Genomic DNA, 23,164 nt, shown 5'->3' with positions numbered 1-23,164 from the left:
CTTCATCCATAACCGTCACTTATATGGTAATTGGGCCAGCCCTAACACACACACACACACACACACACACACACACACACACACACCAAAGAACCACTGATGCCAGGGGCTCAGAGTAAGATATGGCTTTTACACACACACACACACACACACACACACACACACACACACACACACACACACACACACACACACTCTCCCCCACATTGGAGTCATGTCATGTTGTCAAATGTCTCTCTCACAGTACAATACACAGTTCTCTCTATCACACTAAATAAGATTAGTTTGGTTGTTGACTCAGTTGTGACTTCTGGTCCCGTAGAGCTGATTTGAGTGTGTTCAGTGTTGAGTTCACTTCATGTGGGGTTTCACATGATCATGTTGGTGGGAATTTCCCAACTCCGCCAATACCAGAAATTGTTATTGTGGAGAGTGGACAGGATTGGTCCTGAAAATCTGGTTACAACTATACAATTGTTTTTAAGGGTAAGAGGTGGCGGTAGGCTAACTTTAGGCCTACCTGTTGAACTAGCCAATGATCTACTGTAGGTACAATGAGACTGGCAAAGCACAACGAATGGCCACCTCTGCTCGAACTGCCGCCTGAATGGTAGACGAAAGCTGATTGAGTCACTGTTCTCTCGTTGGCATCATGCTGTCTCTCCTCCTCTCAACCTCCTCCTCTCCCTCTTTCTTGACTCTCAAGACACCTCCCTGGTTGTTTTCCCTGTTTTTAGCCAGCTTTTCAACGGAGACAGAAATCAATCTCCAGCCAGTAATTTTCCGCACCGGCCGGTCGGTCTTCAATCCACTCTCAGCCCTCTTTCTTCAACTGCCAGGACATTATAATAGGCCTGAATTACAGGTCTGATACTGCTGCTGGCCTAATACAATCACACAGCACAGCCAGCCTAATGTGATTTGGAGTGCTTTCTTCTGTCAGCCTGTAGCATTGGGCAGGGATGAAAACACTGAACAGGTAGTAGAGAGGGAGGGGAGGGAGAGACTGAATAGGAGGAGAAGAAGAGGGAGAGGGGATCAGATGGGGGATGGGTGGTGGAGAAAGAACAAGAGTGAGTAAACAAGGGATGGATGGATGGATGGCTGCAGGAGGGGGTGACTGGGGGGAGAGCCACCTGCCGAATGTAATAAAGTGATTGAAGTGGATGCAGTGGCGGGAAGGAGGGGACACAGAGAGAGAGAGAGAGAGAGAGCAGCCTGCTGTTGTTGAGGAGGGAATCAAAAGCCACATCCCTATTCCCTTTACTTGCACTGATTTTGGACTGTGTAGCGTAGCCGTCTGTTGTAGGATTGGCTTTGGCTTGGATCAAATTTACTACAACGTTCGATATCTGCTACGTGAATCTGCTACTTATAATAGAAAACAAACGATACTGAACAAAAATGTAAACGCAACATGCAACAATTTCAAAGATTTGACTGAGTTACAGATCCTATAAGGAAGGATATCAATAAATTGAAATAAATGAATTAGCGCCAAGTCTATGGATTTAACGACTGGGAATACAGATATGCATCTATTAGTCACAGATACCTTTAAAAAAAGTAGGGGTGTGGATCAAACAACCAGTCAGTATCTGGTGTGACCACCATTTGCCTCATGCAGTACAACACATCTCTTTTGCATAGAGTTGATCAGGCTGTTGATTGTGGCCTGTGGAATTTTGTCCCAATCCTCTTCAATGGCTGTGCGACATTGCTAGATATTGGCAGGAACTGGACACTCTGTCGTACATGTCGATCATGTCGATCCGACATTTGGCCGTGCATTATCATCCTGAAGCATTAGGTGATGGTAGCAGATGAATGGACCTCAAGGTTTTTGTCAAGGTATCTCTGTGCATTCAAATTGCCATCGATAAAATGCAGTTGTGTTTGTTGTCCATAGCTTATGCCTGCCCATACCATAACCCCACCGCCACCATGGGGCACTATGTTCACAACGTTGACATCAGCAAACTGCTGGCCCACGCGACGTTATACATGTGGTCTGCGGTTGTGAGGCCGGTTGGACGTACTGCCAAATTCTAAAAACAAAGTTTGAGGTGGCTTATGGTAGAGAAATTAACATTAAATTCTCTGGCAACAGCTCTGGTGGACATTCCTGCTGTCAGCATGCCTATTGCACGCTCCCTCAAAACTTAAGACATCTGTGGCATTGTGTTGTGTGACAAAACTGACCATTTTAGAGTGGCCTTTTATTGTCCCCACCACAAGGTGCACGTGTAGTGATCATGCTGTTTAGTCAGCTTCTTGATATGCCACACCTGTCAGGTGGATTGATTATCTTGGCAAAGGAGACATGCTCACCAACAGGGATGTAAACAAATGTGTGCACAAAATTTGAGAGAAAAGCTTTTTGTGTGTATGGAACATTTCAGGGATCTTTTATTTCAGCTCATGAAACATGGGACAAACACTTTCCATGTTGCGTTTATATTTTTGTTCATTGTATTTTCAATGTGACTGCTTATGACGTTATCGAGCAATAACTTGGTGGTATTGCATTGTCTCATTTGACTCAATATCTTTGGCATATTTTAGTCCACTCGTGTCTATGTCGTCTTCCTCTCATATCTCTGCTTTATTGGTTTCCGCTGCTGTGGGACCACAGCCCTGGCTGTCAGTCAGAGCGGATGAAGTGTCAGTCACTGTGGTAACCGTCAGTCACAGCAGCCAGCCTCAGTGACCAGCTATAATGACACAATGGTCCTGACTGTCAGTCAGACAGAGGCTACTCACATGGGAGTGGAGGAAAGGAAGGAGGGATAACAGAGAAGAGAGGGAAGATTGAAGAAAGGTGGGGGACAAGGATGGGAATGGAAAGGCAATTTATTGTGTTCAATTTATTGGCAAAGTATAGGTGGCAGTTGGCTAAGCCATTGAGAGGCCCAGCACCACAAAACACCTCTCCTCATATGAGCTAGACCTTTTTTGGTCATACATAACAAATGCACAACAACCTTTTACATAACAACCCTGGCACACAGAACACTCCAGAACACTAGAACACGCAGGGCCTCCGGAATCAAAAGCACTCCTCTTATCGGCCACGTGCGACCTTGGGCTGAGTGTTGTTAGAGGGACCAGAGGAGAGAGATACTGTATAGATGGAAAGGTAAGGAGAGAGAGTGAGCGATGGATAGGAGAATGGATAGAGAGAGAGGGGGCCTGGTGTGCAGTAAGTGAGCTAAGAGGGTGGGAAATGGTGTGGTACAGAGGCGGATATTTCAGTCAGATACTCCTACTCTGAGTAGTTTTCCAGGTAGCGCCCGGGATGACATACAGGATTAAGATGTCACCAAACACCCTAGGAAGTATTCATGAGAAGTTGAACCAACTCTTCCAATCTTATCAGTAAGTTCCATTCGGCTCCCCAGCTGGCAATGCTGATAGGTCTATATTTCCTGAAGAATGTTTGGTGGTTTTGACATCTCTGTCAAGGCTCATCTTTCTTCATCTCATTCTAGAATAGAATTCTGCTCCTCTCCGGTCTGATGACTCAGAGTTCTGTGAGACTGATCGCTTAGACAGGCGAGATTACTCTGCTACTTCAGAGAGGAGAGCGGTTCAATGTATCCTCCTCGGCACTCTACTCATGTAGACCGATAGCCGAGGCCTATATAAAGAATAGGCTTGATGTTTTCGACCAAGGAAATGTAGCCTGGAATCTAACCTTCGTGAACCTGTGCAGTGTGCACATCCTCTATGTAGGCATAGAAAATCAGTCAAGTTGTGAAGATTGTGGTACAGTGTTGGTTTGTCTATGCATTACTCATTTACTTCATATAGACAAGTGGTTCTTGCCTTCATTTAGTAATGGCGCTTGAGGAGCGAGCCAACCTGTACTGAACAGTTAGATGGATCTTCAATCAACTTTGCCAACCTGGCTTTAGTGCTGCTCGCTGGCAAACAGCCAGCCAAGTACCCCAGCTCTTAAAATGCTCATGGAGCCGGAGTGATTTTTAGGAGACTCAGAGGGCCATTCGATGAGGGTTCTAAAACAGAAAGCTTGGCTGCATACCATACCCAAAGCATAGAGCCACTCTGACCTCTACAGAGTGGGGCGGTTGACGCCCAGCCAAACTGTTCCAGAGTTGTTGTTTTTTTACGCCGTTCTCTTCCTGACCTCACATGGTGCCTCGACTGATATGGCATATGACCACACCCCACACACTGTAGGTCAAGTTGTTAACATCCCCTCCTGTTAAAAAATAATAAAAAATAATTTCTCAAAGGAAATGAACCCTATTATCTCATCGGCCGAGAGATATGAGAGGGATGTACATTTTACAAACACATGCCCAATACAAACATTGCAAGGGCATCTTTAATGGTAGTTTAGACAAAATGTTTTTAGCCTTGAATGCATTACAATAGTTGAGTCATTCTTTCAGACATTTCTCCCCTCGCTCACATCCCCTCCCCTTCCTAGCATCTAGATGCCCTCTCTCAGCTGAACAGATTGCTAGGTACAGTACATTGGTATTGTGTGTGACGGTGACCGCATCTCTGACACAGTAATAGGGAAAACCACCTTGACCTTGCTATGTCATGATGGTGGCGGGGAGGGAGAGTGATTGTGATGCATCGCCTGCCACAGTCAGCCTTTATGATCTAGCTAGCAGTCCTAGCCTTGGTAATCACAAGGCATCAAGCGTGAGAGAGAGTGGGAGAGAGGGGAGCTCGGCAAGGGCAGTGTTGTGGCGAGGGTCCTATCAACACCGCATAGCCCGTGACCAAACCACCTCACAATTCTCCCCCCACTTGCCCCAGCTTTGCTAAGCGCTATGGACTGCAGTAGGTCGGAGTCCTCAGTCACTCTGTGTCCTCCAACTCCAACCAGAAAATACAGATTGATTTGCCAGTTGGCCTCAGTGTGATTATGAAAGGAAGCAGGCTCCAGTTTTGGCAGCCATGTTGTTCTCTTCACCCCGGCCTGTGGCTAGATAATAAGAGAAGTAGCATAACAGCTGCGTTACGGCCGGTAGAGCAGCTGGAGTCACCTCAGGATGGTTAGGCTACAGGCGCTGATTATGTGTTGAAATCATAAGGTCACGTCTTAGTAATGCTGTGATTAGTTTTCAGATTGTAGCCTCTCGCTTAGGTTGTAAAGTGCTGCTTGCCTCTGTTTCCATCCCTCCATCTTACACTAAATCACACATATAACAGGCACATGGAAAGAGACTCTCAGAGGACAGGAAAGGGGGAAGTGGAATTTCACCTGTAAATATTTGTGGCGCTACACTGACTTGATGTCATCTGTGCCTTAGTGGCCAAGTTTACAAAAGTGCTATAAAGTGGGGAATATGTGACAGAAGACCCTTTAACCAGAATACCCAACAGAATGGCCTCTAAACTTTTTTCACGTTATTTATTATAAAAGGACAAATACTTAGTGCTTAAAGGAAAAAGTCACCTATTTTAAATGTTATATCGTATTTGTCTATCTCTGAGCTATGTTCTATCGATTCCAGGGGTCATTTGTTTTCATGTGTGTCTGAGCTAAAAGACAATTCGAGCAGGCAGAAATACAGCCGGTATGACGCATTTTGCATCATTGCTCATAGCTCAGAGATGCACAATACGATATAACATTCAAAATGGGTGAATCTTTCCTTTGTGTTGTAAACATATATTTATTCTATACACTGTACATGACTTTACACAATAATTATGTTACGGGCTATAACAACACCATGCAGTAGGTACAGTACTTCGTTTAAATTGTCCTTGACACCGCATCAACCTCTTACAATAAATAGTAATACATTATCCCCTTTAGGGTAACTATACAGGTAAAACACTTTCATTTACATTACTGCTTTGGATAAGTGGTTTCCCTTTTTTAAATGAGTTGGTTTCTGATAATGTTATGTCACCCTGTATGTGTCCATTGCTTATTCCATTTTATTCTTATTTCACGTCCTCATAATCCACTTTGTCTTATTCTGCATCTTCTGAACCGAAGCTTTTCTATCTTGACCATGGCTCACACTCATGTCTACCAACTCCCTCTAGACATGCAGATATTCAATGGCTTCTCAGAAATGATCTCTTTATTCCACTTTCTCTGAAGATGGACATAGCTTATTCCAAGTTATCCCACTCTGCCACCTCTGTTGGGAGGTATGTCTTTCGACTTAACAACTTCCCCCAAGCCGCGCCAATCTTCACGATGCACTATAGCCTTATCATGGATGACAGACGATGTTGTTTGAATCCGGATCCTGGGAAGATAGACACTTCTGCCTGACCTCAGTCTCCTCGAAGGTGACTTTCTTGTTGTTCCTCTTGGCGTCGATCCAGGAGTTGTGAATGACCACGTTGTTGGGCGTGGGCTCAGCCTCCACCACGGACACCACCCTCTTCATCTTGCTCTTCAACACCTTTTGGAACTTCTGCCTGGTGAAGGCGTAGAGCAGCGGGTGGAAGATGGTCGTCCCATAGGCCATGACCAGGAAACCCAACCGCAACTTGACCGTGAAGTCTGAGGGCCCTGCGCTGAGGATGACCGTGTTGAGGACTGTGATGGGCGTCCAGCAGAGCAGGAAGGTGGAGATGATGAGTAGGGACATCCTGAAGACGCGTTTCTGCCTCTCCCGCCGTTCCCGGTGGCGTTTAACGGCCCTGCGCAGAGCCATGAGGACGGAGACGGAGGTCCGCATGGACAGGACCGCAGGTGGGTTTCCGCCCCCTCGGACTGCCCCGCTGCCCTGGGACGCATCTGTAGATTCCACCTGCGTTGCGGTGGTCAAGGAGATGGTCTTCTTCTTGCGGGGCTTCTTCTTGGGCTGGTTGTGTTGGAAGCGCGTCCCGATGCGGATGTTCAGTGCCTGGAGTATCTTGTAGTAGGTCACCAGCATGACTACGGCCGTGAAGAAGAAGATGGGTATCTGAGCCAAGAGGTGATAGTACAGCCCCAGCTCTGTGTAGTACTCATTAGTATGGACCACAGAGGCAACTGCAGTCTGGTTGACGAACTCTGAGCCAAAATCGCTGAAGAAGCCCACCTCCATGAAGGGGACCAGGAAACTGAAGAAGGACATAGCCCAAATTAAGCCCAGCAGAGCCACGCCGCGGCTCATGGTTAGCATGCGGTTGGCTGGACGCACTGAGATGTCGTAGCGGTCGACAGTGATGGCTAGCACGTTCGAGGCAGTGGCTACGCTAGCGAAGGAGACACAGGCCTCGTGGAAGCAGCAGACCAGCGCTGTATCAGCCTCTAGGGGGAGGAGTATTACCACAGCAGTCAGAGGGATGCAAGACACACACACCTGGAACCAGAGAGATAAATAAGTATTAAGATTATTATTAGTTAAATTTGTCTCCTTCTACAGCAGATAGTGGCCTGCTTCCTGAAGAATCTAGAGATTTGTCACAGACCAATTGCACTGCAATCATCTCATCCTAGACACTCACTGGAATTTTCACACATTGATCTAAGGTCAGTTTTGTGTTCTCCCTCCCAATGGTTAAAGTTTGTATTTTCACTGATCTGAGGCCTGTGCCTAATGGAAACATCAAATACTGACACTCACTAGTACGTCTAGGACATGCAGATTCATGGTGACGATGTTGGACACGGAGGTGATGAGATTCTGCTTCATGCAGTAGAGGACCAGCACTGTCAGGTTACTGCTTAGGCCCAGCACAATCTCCAGCAGCAGGAACCCTGTCAGTGACACCTGGAGGATAATAGTGGCATTATCGTAAAACTAAATGCTATCACAATAATAGTATTGTAATATCTGCTTGTATCGTGATAACCAATTTCATTGTGATAACTGCTTTCATTGCGATATACAGTTGAAGTCGGAAGTTTACATACACTAAAACTCGTGTTTCAACCACTCCACAAATTTCTTGTTAACAACTACAGTTTTGGCAAGTTGGTTCGGACATCTACTTTGTGCATGACATAAGTCATTTTTCCAACAATTGTTTACAGACAGATTATTTCACTTATAATTCACTGTATCACAATTCCAGTGGGTCAGAAGTTTACATACACTAAATTGACTGTGCCTTTAAACAGCTTGGAAAATTCCAGAAAATGATGTCATGGCTTTAGAAGCTTCTGATAGGCTAATTGACATCATTTGAGTCAATTGGAGGTGTACCTGTGGATGTATTTCAAGGCCTACCTTCAAACTCAGTGCCTCTTTACTTGACATCATGGGAAGATCAAAAGAAATCAGCCAAGACCTCAGAAAAACAATTGTAGACCTCCACAAGTCTGGTTCATCCTTGTGAGCAATTTCCAAACGCCTGAAGGTACCACGTTCATCTGTACAAACAATAGTACGCAAGTATAAACACCATGGGACCACACAGCCGTCATACCGCTCAGGAAGGAGACGCGTTCTGTCTCCTAGAGATGAACTTACTTTGGTGCAAAAAGTGCAACTTAATCCCAGAACAACAGCAAAGGACCTTGTGAAGATGCTGGAGGAAACGGGTACAAAGGTATCTATATCCACAGTAAAACAAGTCCTATATCGACATAACCTGAAAGGCCACTCGGCAAGGAAAAAGCCACTGCTCCAAAATCGGCATAAAAAAAGCCAGACTACGGTTTGCATCTGCACATGGTGACAAAGATCGTACTTTTTGGAGAAATGTCCTCTAGGCTGATGAAACAAAAATAGAACTGTTTTGCCATAATGACCATCGTTATGTTTGGAGGAAAAGGGGGGGGGGGGGGGCTTGCAAGCCGAGGAACACCATCCCAACCGTGAAGCACGGGGGTGGCAGCATCATGTTGTGAGGGTGCTTTGCTGCAAGAAGGACTGGAACACTTCACAAAATAGATGGCTAAGGTGTATGTAAACTTCTGACTTCAACTGTAAGCTTTAATCGTGAAATCTGCTTTTTTTTCTGTGATAACTGCTTTAATCACGATAACTGACGTGTAACAAAGTTTTAAAGAAAAGTAGAAGTGATGTAAGCGTGTACTTGGAAGCTGACGGGGTAGGGGGCGGCAGACTGGGTCATATCGAGGTTAGAGGGATCCGAGGTGTCGAGGACAGTCACGTTGCTCATGGCGGCTTCTGAGATCAGCACAGGAGGGGTATGCATTATCCTAGAGAGACGTGGTGACACAGAGAGAGGAGGGGAAGGAGAGAGATCAGAACCGGGACTGATTGCATTAACATATATATATGGGGGAGATAAAGGTGTTGTGTTTCACCACAAAAGTGTATAGTTTACATGACTATTGACTTCCTCTCATCTATGTCTTATGCATCTCATTGTTGTCTCCTGTACCTTCAAAAAGTTGAAACTAGGTTATATGGGAGCATACAACAGTGTAGAATAGGCTATTTCTATTCCTTTTAACTGTCAATATATCTGTTTTTGTGTCTGGGACTTCGTCTGAGTGTATTTTTACCTTTCGAGTGTGGAAGTTTCAATCACAAACTCATTTTGTGATGTCATCTTGATGGAATCTTACAAAAGGTGGCAATTATAAATCAAAAAGCCGATTTCCGCTGTGCTTTTGAAAAATGGTGTTCTGCTGTGCATGAAAAGTTTTTCTCTTTGTGGAAAGAGTGAAAAATGAGTACTCTCCCTTTTTATTCCTTCATTGCTGACACCTTTATCATGTTAAATTGTTAGCTGACTAGAACTAATAGTGCTTCACTTATGTCAGTGTTTTGTTGTTACATTAGGTTTAGTGTTGTGTTTTGTGGCTACTTTGATCAATGTGTCCATGTTCTTAAGTATTTCGGTAATTCATGTCCTTGCTTTGCTTTTATGTCTAGATATAACAGTTTTCCGTGTGATCTGTCCAGAGGCTTGTCCTGTCCAGAGAAACTGTCCAGAACCAGACAGTCCTTTTGTGGCTCCGTAAGCATTCATATTTTAGACACACTATACTCACCCCTCCCTCGTGTGCCGTCTCCCCTTCAAGAGTCCATGAACCAGCCAGAGCCGACTTGCTAAGGCCTCAATAGGAAATCATAAGATCCAACCATAGTTCTGTAGTAGTAGACGAAATCTCCACTTGGTACACGTTTAATCCTAGTGGTGCAGCCCTTTGTCGAAATAATGGGAAGATTATGATGCCGATGAGGGCAGTTGGAGCAAGCTGAAACTGTGTTTCTTGGATCCTTCCTTTTCTATTTCAAGTTCAGCTCCACCATGAGAGAAAAAACAGTCCACCTTCAAAACATTTCTCCATTTATTTTACCCAGAAGCTGCAAACAACAGTGATGGATCACAGAGGACTGGTCTGTGCTCTCGTGCATCCAATAAAAACACTGTATTCCGGTTAGGGAGAAGCACTGAGGATTCATTAAACGCGGGAATGCACGCACTCGTCGTCCGCGGTGGGCAGGGAGAGGATGTGCATTGTAGCATCCAGCCACGTGGTTTACTAAATGAATGGTTTCTTTTAGGCAGCTGCTTGTTGTTCTTTGTTATTTGATCTGTAGTCCTCCTTGGATCTTAACAGAACCAGAGCAGTGCCTGGCTGATACTCAACTGTCCTCCCCTCTTCCTTCTGTACGTATCCCCCCCCCCGACACCCTTCAGAAACACCCCTCCATCACCTTCGAGAGCGGAGCAAAGGTCAATAGCCTTTTCCTTCCCCTCACACCTTGTAATTCCACTGGAGTGAGGCAGGACCACCTCAGTGCTGTGGCACCTTATACAAATTCAAACCAGGCTGGGAGGAAGGTCATTAGCTACTTTGGAGAGAGAGGAGAATATGTTAAAACACTGGGCCGCCAGCTATGTGGCATTTGGTGCGCACTCTCGCGTTCTCTCTCTCTTTCTATCTATCATAGAGTAGGAGAGGGGGACAAATCAGGGGATGACGTCATCATCCTTCTGTTTATTTCTCCTCCCTCAATCGTCGCCCTGGAGAACAACAAGATGGAGAGAGGAAGAGACGTAAATGAAAGGAGGATAATGAATGAGAAGTGTGTCATGACATATCAGACCCAAATGATCATTATCCAGACAGTCTGTTGAGCTGTATCAGTAACAGCCTACTGTACGTTAAGTTAACCCAGTGATAGATCTGCCTGTCTGTTATAGTGTGTTTTGTTAATAACCTCTAATCGGGTTTGTATTGAATTAATTATCCTCCCCCCAAGAAAAGGGGATGGAGAGAGATGGAGAGACACAAAGAGAGAGGTGTTCTGTCTCTCGTTTGATTCATAGTGGATGTCTTACTTATTATACCGTTGGCTATTCAAGGCCTTCTGCTGTTCTTGATACTGTAGTCTCTGTCATGCGTTTGTTTGACAAATGAGCCCTCAGTCTTTGAACTGGTTCTTTGTGCAGGCTCCCTCCCTCCCTCTGTCATCTCGCTCACTTGCTCGCTCTCTCGCTCTCTCTCTCGCTCTTCATCTCTGTCTTCATCTCTTGCTGTGGCTGTCTGGCTGTGTGTGGACAGAAGCTCAAGAGGGCCAGAGAGTGGTAGTGCTACTGGGAAAAGTGAGAAACTCATATGACGAAGAGCATATGAAAGTATGATCCGTATGACACAGAACATGACAGTGTATGATCTGTATGACACGGAACATGACAGTGTAGGATCCGTATGACACGGAACATGACAGTGTAGGATCCGTATGACACGGAACATGACAGTGTAGGATCCGTATGACACGGAACATGACAGTGTAGGATCCGTATGACACGGAACATGACAGTGTAGGATCCGTATGACACGGAACATGACAGTGTAGGATCCGTATGACACGGAACATGACAGTGTAGGATCCGTATGACACGGAACATGACAGTGTAGGATCCGTATGACACGGAACATGACAGTGTATGATCCGTATGACATGGAACATGACAGTGGAGGATCCGTATGGCACGGAACATGACAGTGTAGGATCCGTATGACACAGAGCATGGGGTTTGGTTTCTGTAATTTCACACAGTGGCACTGCACACAGAGGTTAAGCCACTGGCTTTCAGTTATTCACTTGCACGCATGACAGCGCACAGAGCACTCTGAGAAGGTGTATTTGGTGTGTGTGTGTGTGTCTACGTGTGTGTCTCTCTACGTGTGTGAGATGAGTGGAAGGCTCAGGCTGTTATGAGAGCGGTGTGTTTGCACCGCGCTAAGAGCAAGGCTTCAGAGACACCGCGTTCATAAGTGATGCTTAACATTAGCAGCAGAGCGTTGAGTAAGTGGGCAGGCAGGAGAGGGAGCGGAAATATAATCCCTTTGGATGAGACTGCGTGCTGTATTGGTCAAGTTCTCTCTCTACTGTGTGACTGTAGGCTGGTGGAGCAGACAGGCAGAGACTGTGCTAGAACGCTATGGTACTGTACATGCAGTGAGCGCACACGGCTGGTGGTTCTTTGTCTGTTGGTACAATACAAGTGAGAAGTCTGCAGGCTTTTTGCTCCAGTTGTTCTTTTGAACTCTGCTGATTAGTGTGCACATACTGTACAATATGGTGGCGTTTTGACAACCGTTCCTCGCGTTTCAGCCGAGGTAGAAAACGAGAGTGCTTTTATCAAGAACTGAAGTCATTACGGTTGTCATTTTGAGTTCGTTTTTGAACGCATCTGAAATGCATTTATTTGCTTCAGTGTACAGACTGACATTCATTATCAAGCGCGCAATTGTAACAGAGAATAGAGACATCAGTGCAGTGATAGATGTTTACCTTGTCCTCTGAGGTAGTCGTGTGTCCGTCCTCTACCTCACAGCACTGTCAGCATAGATAACCAGGTGGAACACGCTCTCCCAGGTAGAGTGACGGAGGAAGAGATAGAGAAAAGAAAGTACCAGAAGCTGCTGAGGCGGGTTCTGGCTGTGTGTGACGGGTAAGATGGTGTAGTTAAGTCCTCAGGGTCTGTTTCCCGGGACTGGTCTCAATGAGAAGTGTGTAAGGATCCAGGCTGGAGTAGGGAGATCAGTGTTCTGCTCTCTGGCTGTGCTGCGCTCTCCCCTCTTTCCCTCTCCCACTCTCACTCGCTCTGTTTCGGAGCACTAATAGCCCTTCCTACTCATCTCGCCCACCCTTCCTCCTCTTCTCTGGCTGCATGTCTCTAACACTTTCTATTTCTCTCTGTATCAACCTTTCGCTCTCAACATTCTCTCTCTATCAACCCCTCTCTTTTAGAGGTCGACCGATTTATGATTTTCCAACGCTGATACCGATACCAATTATTGGAGGATCAAAAAAAGCCGATACCAATTAATCGGCCGATTTTTATATATATATATATATATATATATATATATATATTTGTAATAATGACAATTACAACAATACTGAATGAACAATGCACACTTTTATTTTAACTTAAAATAATACATAAATAAAATCAATTAAGTCTCAAATAAATAAGGAAACATGTTCAATTTGGTTTAAATAATGCAAAAACAAAGTGTTGGAGAAGAAAGTAAAAGTGCAATATGTGCCATGTAAAAAAGCTAACGTTTAAGTTTCCTGCTCAGAACATGAGAACATATGAAAGCTGGTGGTTCCTTTTTAACACGAGTTTTCAATATTCCCAGGTAAGAAGTTTTAGGTTGTAGTTATTATAGGACTATTTCTCTCTATACCATTTGTATTTCATATACCTTTGACTATTGGATGTTCTAATAGGTACTTTAGTATTGCTAATAGGTACTTTAGTATTGCCTAATCTCGGGAGTTGATAGGCTTGAAGTCATAAACAGCGCAATGCTTCAAGCATTGCGAAGAGCTGCTGGCAAACGCAGTAAAGTGCTGTTTGAATGAATGCCTACGAGCCTGCTGCTGCCTACCACCGCTCAGTCAGACTGCTCTATCAAATCATAGACTTAATTATAATATAATAACACACAGAAATACGAGCCTTAGGTCGTTAATATGGTCAAATCCGGAAACTATCATTTCGAAAACAAAACGTGTATTCTTTCAGTGAAATACGGAACCATTCCGTATTTCATCTAACGGGTAACATCCATAAGTCTAAATATTGCTGTTACATTGCACAACCTTCAATGTTATGTCATAATTACGTAAAATTCTGGCAAATTAGTTCGCAACAAGCCAGGCGGCCCAAACTGCTGCATATACCCTGACTCTGTTGCACAGAACACAAGAGAAGTGACACAATTTCCCTAGTTAAAAGAAATTCATGTTAGCAGGCAATATTAACCAAATATGCAGGTTTAAAAATATATACTTGTGTATTGATTTTAAGAAAGGCGTTGATGTTTATGGTTAGGTACACATTGGTGCAACGACAGTGCTTTTTTTCCCGAATGTGCTTGTTAAATCACCCGTTTGGCGAAGTAGGCTATGATTCAATGATAAATTAACAGGCACCGCATCGATTCTATGCAACGCAGGACAAGCTAGATAAACTAGTAATATTATCAACCATGTGTAGTTAACTAGTGATTATGTTAAGATTGATTGTTTTTTATAAGATACGTTTAATGCTAGCTAGCACCTTACCTTGGCTCCTTGCTGCACTCGCATAACAGGTAGTCAGCCTGCCACGCAGTCTCCTCGTGGAGTGCAATGTAATCGGCCATGATTGGTGTCCAAAAATGCAGATTACCGATTGTTAGGAAAACTTGACATTTTTCCCAATTTAATCGACCAACACTCTTTCCCTATTCTCTCTTTCTCTCTTTACTTCTCCTTCCTCTGATGGGTCTCGTGTAACAGGTCCCTCATTTCATCCTTTCGTTAGCTTTGTGCAGTGTTTAATTCAGTGTAGTATTGTGTCTCTAGTGCAGGGGTAGGCAGGTAGATTCAGCCTGGGGGGCCGGAACATAATTATAATCATATAATGTATTGTAATGTACACTGCAATTATAATGTATATTGCAAATTGACATAACTAAGCCCAAGAAATTGTATTTGAAAATAACAATTTAATTCCTTGATTACATTGAGACACGATCACGTCTCTTTCTTTATTTCTGGGAATATTTGCAAACAGATTTCCTAAATATTATAATTATTTTAGCTGAATTCCTGGTGATTTAGCAGTATTTTTTTTATTTTTTTTCAAAACAATCACTCGCGAGCCAGTTTTTTCGTAGGCCTGTGTGTCTGTAGCCTAAGTGGCACTAGCTCCACAGATAGACATGACACCCATCAAGATGCAGCTTTCAAGCCTGTGTTCAGTAATGGCTATTTTCTCCACATAAGCTCTGGAACACAGGCATTAGGATTCACATTCCACAGATTGGCTAGGTTTCCGTACTGAAATTGGGATGTCAATGTCAGGCAGAGGATAATGATGTCATATTTTGCCAGGAAATGGCAAAATGAAAGAGGAGTCTCTCTCAACTCCGAGGCATCAGAGCACATATGGTTTTCTTCGGAGGGTGTTTTCTGCTGGTGCCGATGTCACTACATTGATGGAAGACATCTCGGAATTGTGCCAAAGGTCGATTTTTAAATTCAAAATTCTCTCTGTCGCTCTCTTTCTCCCCCCTCCTCTCTCTCACACACACAAACACTCTCCCTTTTTGTGTCTGTCTCCCTCTCTTTGTCACCATGCGACCATGCCACCTAGGAACAGTGGTGGAGGGGCAGGACGACAGATTTCTACCTTGTCAGCTCGGGGATTTGAACTTGCAACCTTTCGGTTACTAATCCAACGCTCTAACCACTAGGCTACGCTGCCGCCCCAAAACCCCCTAGGGTTTCATCAGGTATGAGACAGACACACTAGTTAGTCACACTAGCCTGGTTGCCAGATTTGCTTGTTTTATCTTACTCTTTTGTTGATTTTAATGCCAAATGACACTTTGAATGACAAAGGAGTTAGCTAATTTATGAAGAATATCTGGCAACATGACCAGGTTAGATTAGATGCAGCCTGTATATACAGTGCATTCACAAAGTATTCAGACCCCTTGACTTTTTCCACATTTTGTCACGTTACAGCCTTATTCTAAAATGTATTAAATAAAAAACTGAGCAATCGGGGCAGAAGACCCTTGGTCAGGGAGGTGAGAACCCGATGGTCACTCTGACAGGGCTCCAGAGTTCCTCTGTGGAGATGGGAGAACCCTCCATAAGGACAACCATCTCTGCAGCACTCCACCAATCAGGCCTTTATGGTAGAGTGGCCAGAGGGAAGCCACAAGGCACATGACCGAGTTTGTCAAAAGGCCGCCTAAAGGACTCTCAGACCATGAGAAACAAGATTCTCTGGTCTGATGAAACCAAGATTAAACTCTTTGGCCTGAATGCCAAGTGTCACATCTAGGGCTGTGGTGGGCATGACATTTAGTCAGCCGGTGATTGTCAAGCAAATAACTCATGGTAATTGACTGTTAATTAACATAAACACATTTAGCATCTCCTGTCTTCCACGCATAGCCTACAAGCCACTGATGCAGACCTTTGGAACATCTACATTTAAAAAAGTCTAATAAATCAATTTAGTATAGCTTACACCATCACAATAAATCCATTATTTATTTTAGACAGGTCTAAAGAAACATTATTTGAAGAAAATGTAGTCTATTTCAGAAGAACAGAATAGCATACTCTGAGTTGTCCTTATGTTAGGCCCTGATCTGGCTATGCCATATGGCTGTGGGCTACACTAGTTCATTTTGCAGACAAGATTTGCTTAAATTTTTCATGGCATTATTTTATAGTATGAAGAATATAATTGAACATAGCTGAATAAAATAGGAAGGGAATTTTCTCCCAGCGATTTGAGGGATTGCGCACATGCGGCTATTCTGTGTTGATCAGTTAACAAAGAAATAGGTACTCCTTTATGCTTAATTTAGAGTTATTAATGTAACTTTAGTTCTAAAAAAGTTGGGATACATGTTTTGATTTTGAATACATTGTAAGACTGCATGATGAGACTCTAATGATGATTTGAAAAAAGTTGCATGACAGGCCTGAGCTCTGCTTAGTTTTTTTTGTGCAGGCTGTACACACTGCATTAGTTTCTCATTCACAATTTGACAAGCACTTGATAATGCTTCCAATTTCCCCGCGGCATCCCTCTGTGTGGCCATAATGCCCCCTGAAAAAACATGCCTTTTGCGGCCAGTGGCCGTTGTGCCCTTGGGCTGAATATTATCATTATTATTCTACTCTCCCGGCTGCATGCTCCAAAGCACCACTGTCATGATGTTGGCCTGTTGGGGGAGGTTTATGACCCCCATAAATACCTTTCCCCTTTTCTCTCTCTCTACTTTATAGAGTTGACTCTTGTAAAGCCTTTGCAACATAGAGAGTCTGGTAACATCGAAAGGTGGGAAACGGAACCATATTTCGGTAATCCAACCAGTTGAAAATATGTGTTGGTACTTAATGAATATGATCTCAGATCAGTTGTTGTCTGAGACATTACTACTAATGACAGGATGACATAAACTGTATCTTGGAAAGTCGACATATTCTAGTTATCAGATTCACATGGAATTGTTGTGCAATTTTAAATGTTTAAATATGAAACTATTTGTGAAAAGATGAAATGTAATTTTAGCTTCTTAAATGAGAGAACGGTTTGTCATAGAGAAACTCTGCTCACTCAGAGGCCTCGCCCAAGTGAACAGACTTTGGTTGTAAACTATGAAACACGCCCATCTTTCACCACTATATAAACCCGTTGACGAAAATTCTACTTTCTGTTCCAAGGATGTGCAGACTTGCGGTCCCCACGTTGAAAGGACAAAGATCACCTCCCGATAGAGGCCCGATAGAGACACAACATCTTTTTGTTCCTCAGTCTTCCCGCTCTTTCATTCAAACCCAACCCGCTTTCTTTGTGTAACCAGCAGTCATATCTGTTCCGTCCGCTAGGGATGTTTTCCTTTATGACATAATTTATAATCAATGTATGATCCACTCTGTGTAGATGTAATTCTGTGTGATTATTTAGTAAATAAATAATTAAAATAAATTTTGTATTGCTGATTCAACTTGTTAGCCAGGGTTCGTGAAGATAACCAAGAGTTTACAACTTTCAGATGAGACTAAATAAAGTGACGATTAAATATTGACTGCTATTGAGGTAAAAGATTACCAGGTCTTTAAGAGTTTATTCGGAAGATAACAGCTCTATAAACATTATTTCGTGGTGCCCCGACTTTCTAGTTAATTACATTTACCTGATTAGCTTAATCAGGTAATATTAATTACAGAGAAATTATTTTATAGAATAGCATGTCATATCACTTAATCCGGCATAGCCAAAGACACGACACCTCTCACTCAAATGGCTCTCCGTCATGGTATCTGGTCTTTCTTACAGGCTACAAGTGAAGACTGACACATTGGGGACGCAACTGCGTGCGCCTTATCCAATTCCGAGGTGCATATTGAAGATATTGGAAGATCTGTCCACATTTTACTTTTCATCAGCCAACAAGATGTGTTGGCCTAACGAACAGCAAAAGCACTAGCCTATGTCAATCTACTATCCCCCATAGTATAAAAGTTGACCTATAATATTCTGTGCGAGAAGGAAATATTCCAAACATAGTCTGGGACAGTTGTGGGAATGGATAGATCCCAAATTAATACAACCACTAGCTACATGAGCACATGGGCTCTCAGGAAGTGTTTGATTAGATTTCTGATTACATTTGCATTGATGTCAGAGTGATTAGAGGGACAATAGAGTGTTGAGTACCAGGCACTTAGCAAGTTTTGTAGGTTACTAATGACCATCATTAGTAACCTACAAAAATTAGAAGTGTTAAACTGTACAATGCTAACACACACACACACACATGCTAGAGCTGCACGATATGCGCAAAAAATCGAATTGCAAATAGTTTTTTGCCAAATATTGCGTTTGCGATATCGATTAAAACACTTGGACAACTGTTGGAATCATAAAAAATAAAATTATTTACACTACCGTTCAAAAGTTTGAGGTCACTTGGAAATGTTTTTTTTAAAGAAAAGCACTTTTTTTTTTGTTCATTAAAATAACATCAAATTGATCAGAAATACAGTATAGACATTGTTAATGTTGTAAATGACTATTGTAGCTGGAAACGGCAGATTTTCTATGGAATATCTACATAGGCATACAGAGGCCCATTATAAGCAACGATCACTCCTGCGTTCCAATGGCACGTTGTGTTAGCTAATCCAAGTTTATAATTTTAAAAGACTAAATGATCATTGGAACACAGGAGTGGCATTAACAGTGTCTACACTGTATTTCTGATCAATTTGATGTTATTTTAATGGACAAAAAAATAGCTTTTCTTTTAAAAAACAAGGACATTTCTAAGTGATCCCAAACTTTTGAACGGTAGTGTATATTAAGAAACAAAGTGAAAGCAGCATCGTTCCTGTTTGATACAATCTGTTGACTGCATTTGTCCCAACAGAGCAGCATGCAAACTGACAAACGGAGTAAACTATAAAAGCGGACGTTACATGAGTGTTCTGGGTGACATTTCAAAATATAACATGCATCATGGATCTCTTGCGGTTTTTATGTGAATTCGATTGATTGTGCAGCCCTAACACACACACACACACACACACACACACACACACACACACACACACACACACACACACGCACACACACAAATAATGTTTGATGTTGGTATTAATATTGCAATCCCATATCCAATCCTGTCCCCTGATGCCCCTACAGGTTGCTGTTTGCTTGGGTTTCTCTACCTTTTCCCCATTTCAACTTTGTGTGTGTGTGTGTGTGTGTGTGTGTGTGTGTGTGTGTGTGTGTGTGTGTGTGTGTGTGTGTGTGTGTGTGTGTGTGTGTGTGTGTGTGTGTGTGTGTGTGTGTGTGTGTGTGTGTGTGTGTGTGTGTGTGTGTGTGTGTGTGCAAAGAGCGAGAGGGAAGAGAGAGCGAGTGGGATGAAAGAGTAGCCGTGCCAGAGCCTGTCACTGCTGACGAGTCCACTGTGCACTCGCTGTGGGTCTAGATCAGTGTGTGTCTGCCCAGCTCCAGCCATATTGACTCTCTGTGTTGTGGCTGTAGATCAGTGCACCATGGCAAGAGCTAATGGGGCAGAAACAGCCTGTCAGGGCTCATTGTGTAGTCTGCAACTGGAGGAGAAAGAGAGAGCGAGCGAGGGATGAGGTGACTGAGCAGACAGTGACTGGAACCTGGTCAAACTCCAGTAACTGACACAAGAATTCAGACAGTCAGGGATTTTTCTGCATAGAAAATGCTTGGGCGGGACCAAACGGTAAAACAATTATAATAATCAAAATGCTTTCAGTGTAAACTTCAACAACTAAAAGCAGGTATAAAGTATGTAGAAAAGATAATGGACCTGTCTTTTTTTTAAATAATAACATCTTTGAGAACTAACAATCACCAAAATACAAGCTAGACAGTCTGGGATCATTTAAAATTCCAAAAACAATGAATTCAGCAGTATTGATTTTGTTATTATGTTTGAGGAAAATAACACATTAGCCACGGCAAAATGCATAGAATTGTAGGAAATTTGTTTTAAAACGGCAACATTTTCTCTCAGCTCCATGAATATAGAGAAATATATAGAATTGCAGAGAATGTGCTTTAAAACTGCAAGATTTTATCTCAGGGCCATGACAAAATGTGTAGAATTGCAGGAAATTTGCTCTGAAACTGCAAAAATGTCTCTTAGCTCCATGGAGAAATGTGTGGAATTGCAGGAAATTGGCTTAAAAACCACCCCATTACCATCACGCCTTCCTTTTTGACAGACACACACACACAAATGCACGCACACACACACACACCAGCATTACTCCATTCTGAATCATTAAACCTCACTGAGGTCACATCACTGATAACAACACGGATGCCCTTCTGGGCTCTCTGTGATGACCTCATTGACTGACCCTCTTTGATGACCTCACCCAGTCTGCCCGTTTAGTGATGACGGAAAGGATAGCGGAGTGTTCTTAGATTATGTCACTATGTGTTAATCACAGTACCTCATGTCCCTTTGGCCTCTTGAGTGTCTTTTCTCTCCTCCATTTCATCCCTCTCTTCTCCCCCTCACTCATAGCCCCATACTGAGAGAGATGATTTTAGTGTATTCTGTGTGCGGTCAGTGGTCATCTGAGTTCAGGGGTCATCCTGTAGCAGACTGAGTGCTAACCCAGGAAGAACTGCAGCTGGCTGGCTATGTCTCCGTACGTGCATATATTTGGCCAAGGTGAACACAGTTGAAATCTCTTCACTGAAAGACCTATGAAACATAGTTGTGTATTTCCCTCTTAATAAAACATGGGGATAGTGTGATAAACTGGCTGGTGAGATCTGATGATAATTCCAGAGCCATCATTGGTGTAAACTGTAAACACTCACTGTCCTTCGTGTTGTGTGGTAATCACACCCTCCATCCATCTAGTCTCTAGGGAGGAAGGTCGGCCCTGTCTCCCCCACACAGTGTTCTCTCCTGGGGTTGTATTTTGTGCACTAGGCCCCTCTGTGGACCATCGAGCTGGAGCTTGTCTCTTCCTGTTGTTCACTGTCCCACTGGGAGGGTGTGCAAGCCACCCCTCTCTCTCACACACACACACTTCCTGTTTCTGTGGAGGGAGCATGTGCTTATGTGTTGCTGTCTGAGAGGCGTTGGGAAGGCCTGGGAAAGGACTGAGTGCCAATAAACACTGGGGGTGACCTTCAAGCAGCGCGGAGGTCACACGCACACACATACTGTACACACACACACACACACACACACACACACACACACACACACACACACACACACACACACACACACACACACACACACACACACACACAAAAAAACAAACACTTGCTCTGCTTGGCAAATAAACATTTAAACATCTCTCTATCTTATCTGATTCCTCTTTGTCTATTTCACATCTCGGCTTTGGCAGCAAATTCACACTGACGTTTATGTTAGCAGTTACACACAAACAACTGTGGAAACGGGTTCTGTGTCGCCCCTGTGTCCCTGGTGTCCAGATATAATGACTACAGAGCTATTTTAGCCCTCCACTCTGAAACTAGTTCTCAGAAACCTGGTTTAAAAAATAAACATCAGGAGAGAAGCTGACTCCTACTGTACCCAGTCCCTGTCTAGTCTCTCTCTGCCCATTCTCTCCACTAATCCTCGTGTCCCCTTGTGTGTGGATTTTTGGCGCTCCCGGCCCAATGACTTACAAACACATTCTCTATCCTCTCGTCCATCTGACAGACAGACAATAGAAGGGAAGCTCAGTGTATGGAACCAATGAGAACTCATGGTACAGTTGTTACAGTCTGTCCAATCACAGGCAGAGACAACAATGATAATACGTTTCTAGTCCCTAAACAGTGCACTAGTTTTAACCCCGTCTCTGGGTTACATAAGGAAAAATTGATTTTTATTCAATAGTGCTCCTGTCTGAGTGAGTATGTCATTGTCACAATAATGACTCTGACTGCGCCAGGGTTAGAGCTGTTCTCTTCAGCTTTATGTACGCACTTAAAACTGTGTGCTGTGATTGTCTATACCAGCCATCCACACTAACATTTACTGGATGCTTTACCGTAACATTGACTCTCTAAATGGCTTTCACACCTGTATTACTTTAGTAGTAGCCTATACGTTCACTGTCACACTATGGCGTCCTGGGTGGTTGCATTTACACTGGAAATGTGGACCGTTCAAATGTCATTTCACGCAATCTCTGCAGAATTCGCCGTCGTTGCGATGGATGTTACTTGCAGGCTTTCTCCATTCCCTTTTGAAAGTGAAACGAGGATTCACCGTTGCTCTTGCTGTATTGTGTTCTTGTGAAGACCTTTTAAGAGGTTCACATATTGATGGAGCCAGAGAGCTGAGGCATATATAGCAGAAGGGAATTTACAAAGCTTTTTTGGAAGGCTATCCCAAGATATTGTCCCCCCCCCTCTATCTCGCTTTCTCTCTTTCTCATCCCTCATTTCTAATTTTAAAATGGAGGCTTGGCTCTCTGGACAATAACAATCTCTCTCTGTATTTGTCGCCTCCTCCTTATCAGCTGTGAAGTGAATTGTATGTTTTGTGAGATCATTTCAGCGTCCTCTCCCGTCCTAGACAGCTTCCAGTCGGCCATATTGAGTCATAGCTAATGTTTCTTATCCGAAGTCCCTTTCTCCCCTTGTACCTTGTAATGACTAAATTGTGTTTCCAAGGTCACAGTTGGAGTTGTTTTCAGTGTAATGCCTCCCGTTTCCCAGGCTGTGGTTTAGACGG

The 23,164-nt window shown here is 43.5% G+C and overlaps 2 protein-coding genes across 3 annotated transcripts in view; one reads left to right on the top strand and one right to left on the bottom strand.

Moving 5' to 3' along the window:
- Window positions 1-23,164, top strand: part of LOC120049899 (conserved oligomeric Golgi complex subunit 5-like) — a 91,192-nt gene that overhangs the window by 22,721 nt on the left and 45,307 nt on the right. The window lies entirely within an intron of this gene.
- On the bottom strand, window positions 5,428-10,492 carry LOC120049900 (G-protein coupled receptor 22-like). Of its 2 annotated transcripts, XM_038996395.1 has the most exons (4): window positions 9,908-10,492; window positions 8,980-9,106; window positions 7,563-7,709; window positions 5,428-7,298 (listed from the first exon to the last, which is right to left on the bottom strand). In XM_038996395.1, exons 2-4 carry the CDS (start codon window positions 9,100-9,102, stop codon window positions 6,216-6,218), a joined length of 1,353 nt encoding a protein of 450 aa, XP_038852323.1. In that variant the 5' UTR covers window positions 9,103-9,106; window positions 9,908-10,492; the 3' UTR covers window positions 5,428-6,215. The 2 variants fall into 2 exon arrangements, with proteins under 2 accessions (XP_038852323.1, XP_038852324.1); XM_038996396.1 differs by lacking the exon at window positions 9,908-10,492 and having other exon boundaries at window positions 8,980-9,379.

The sequence above is a fragment of the Salvelinus namaycush genome, chromosome 6, assembly GCF_016432855.1.
Source record: "Salvelinus namaycush isolate Seneca chromosome 6, SaNama_1.0, whole genome shotgun sequence".
Taxonomy (NCBI): domain Eukaryota; kingdom Metazoa; phylum Chordata; class Actinopteri; order Salmoniformes; family Salmonidae; genus Salvelinus; species Salvelinus namaycush.
Note: the sequence above shows the minus strand (reverse complement) of the source record. Positions and strands in the feature narration are given on the sequence as shown.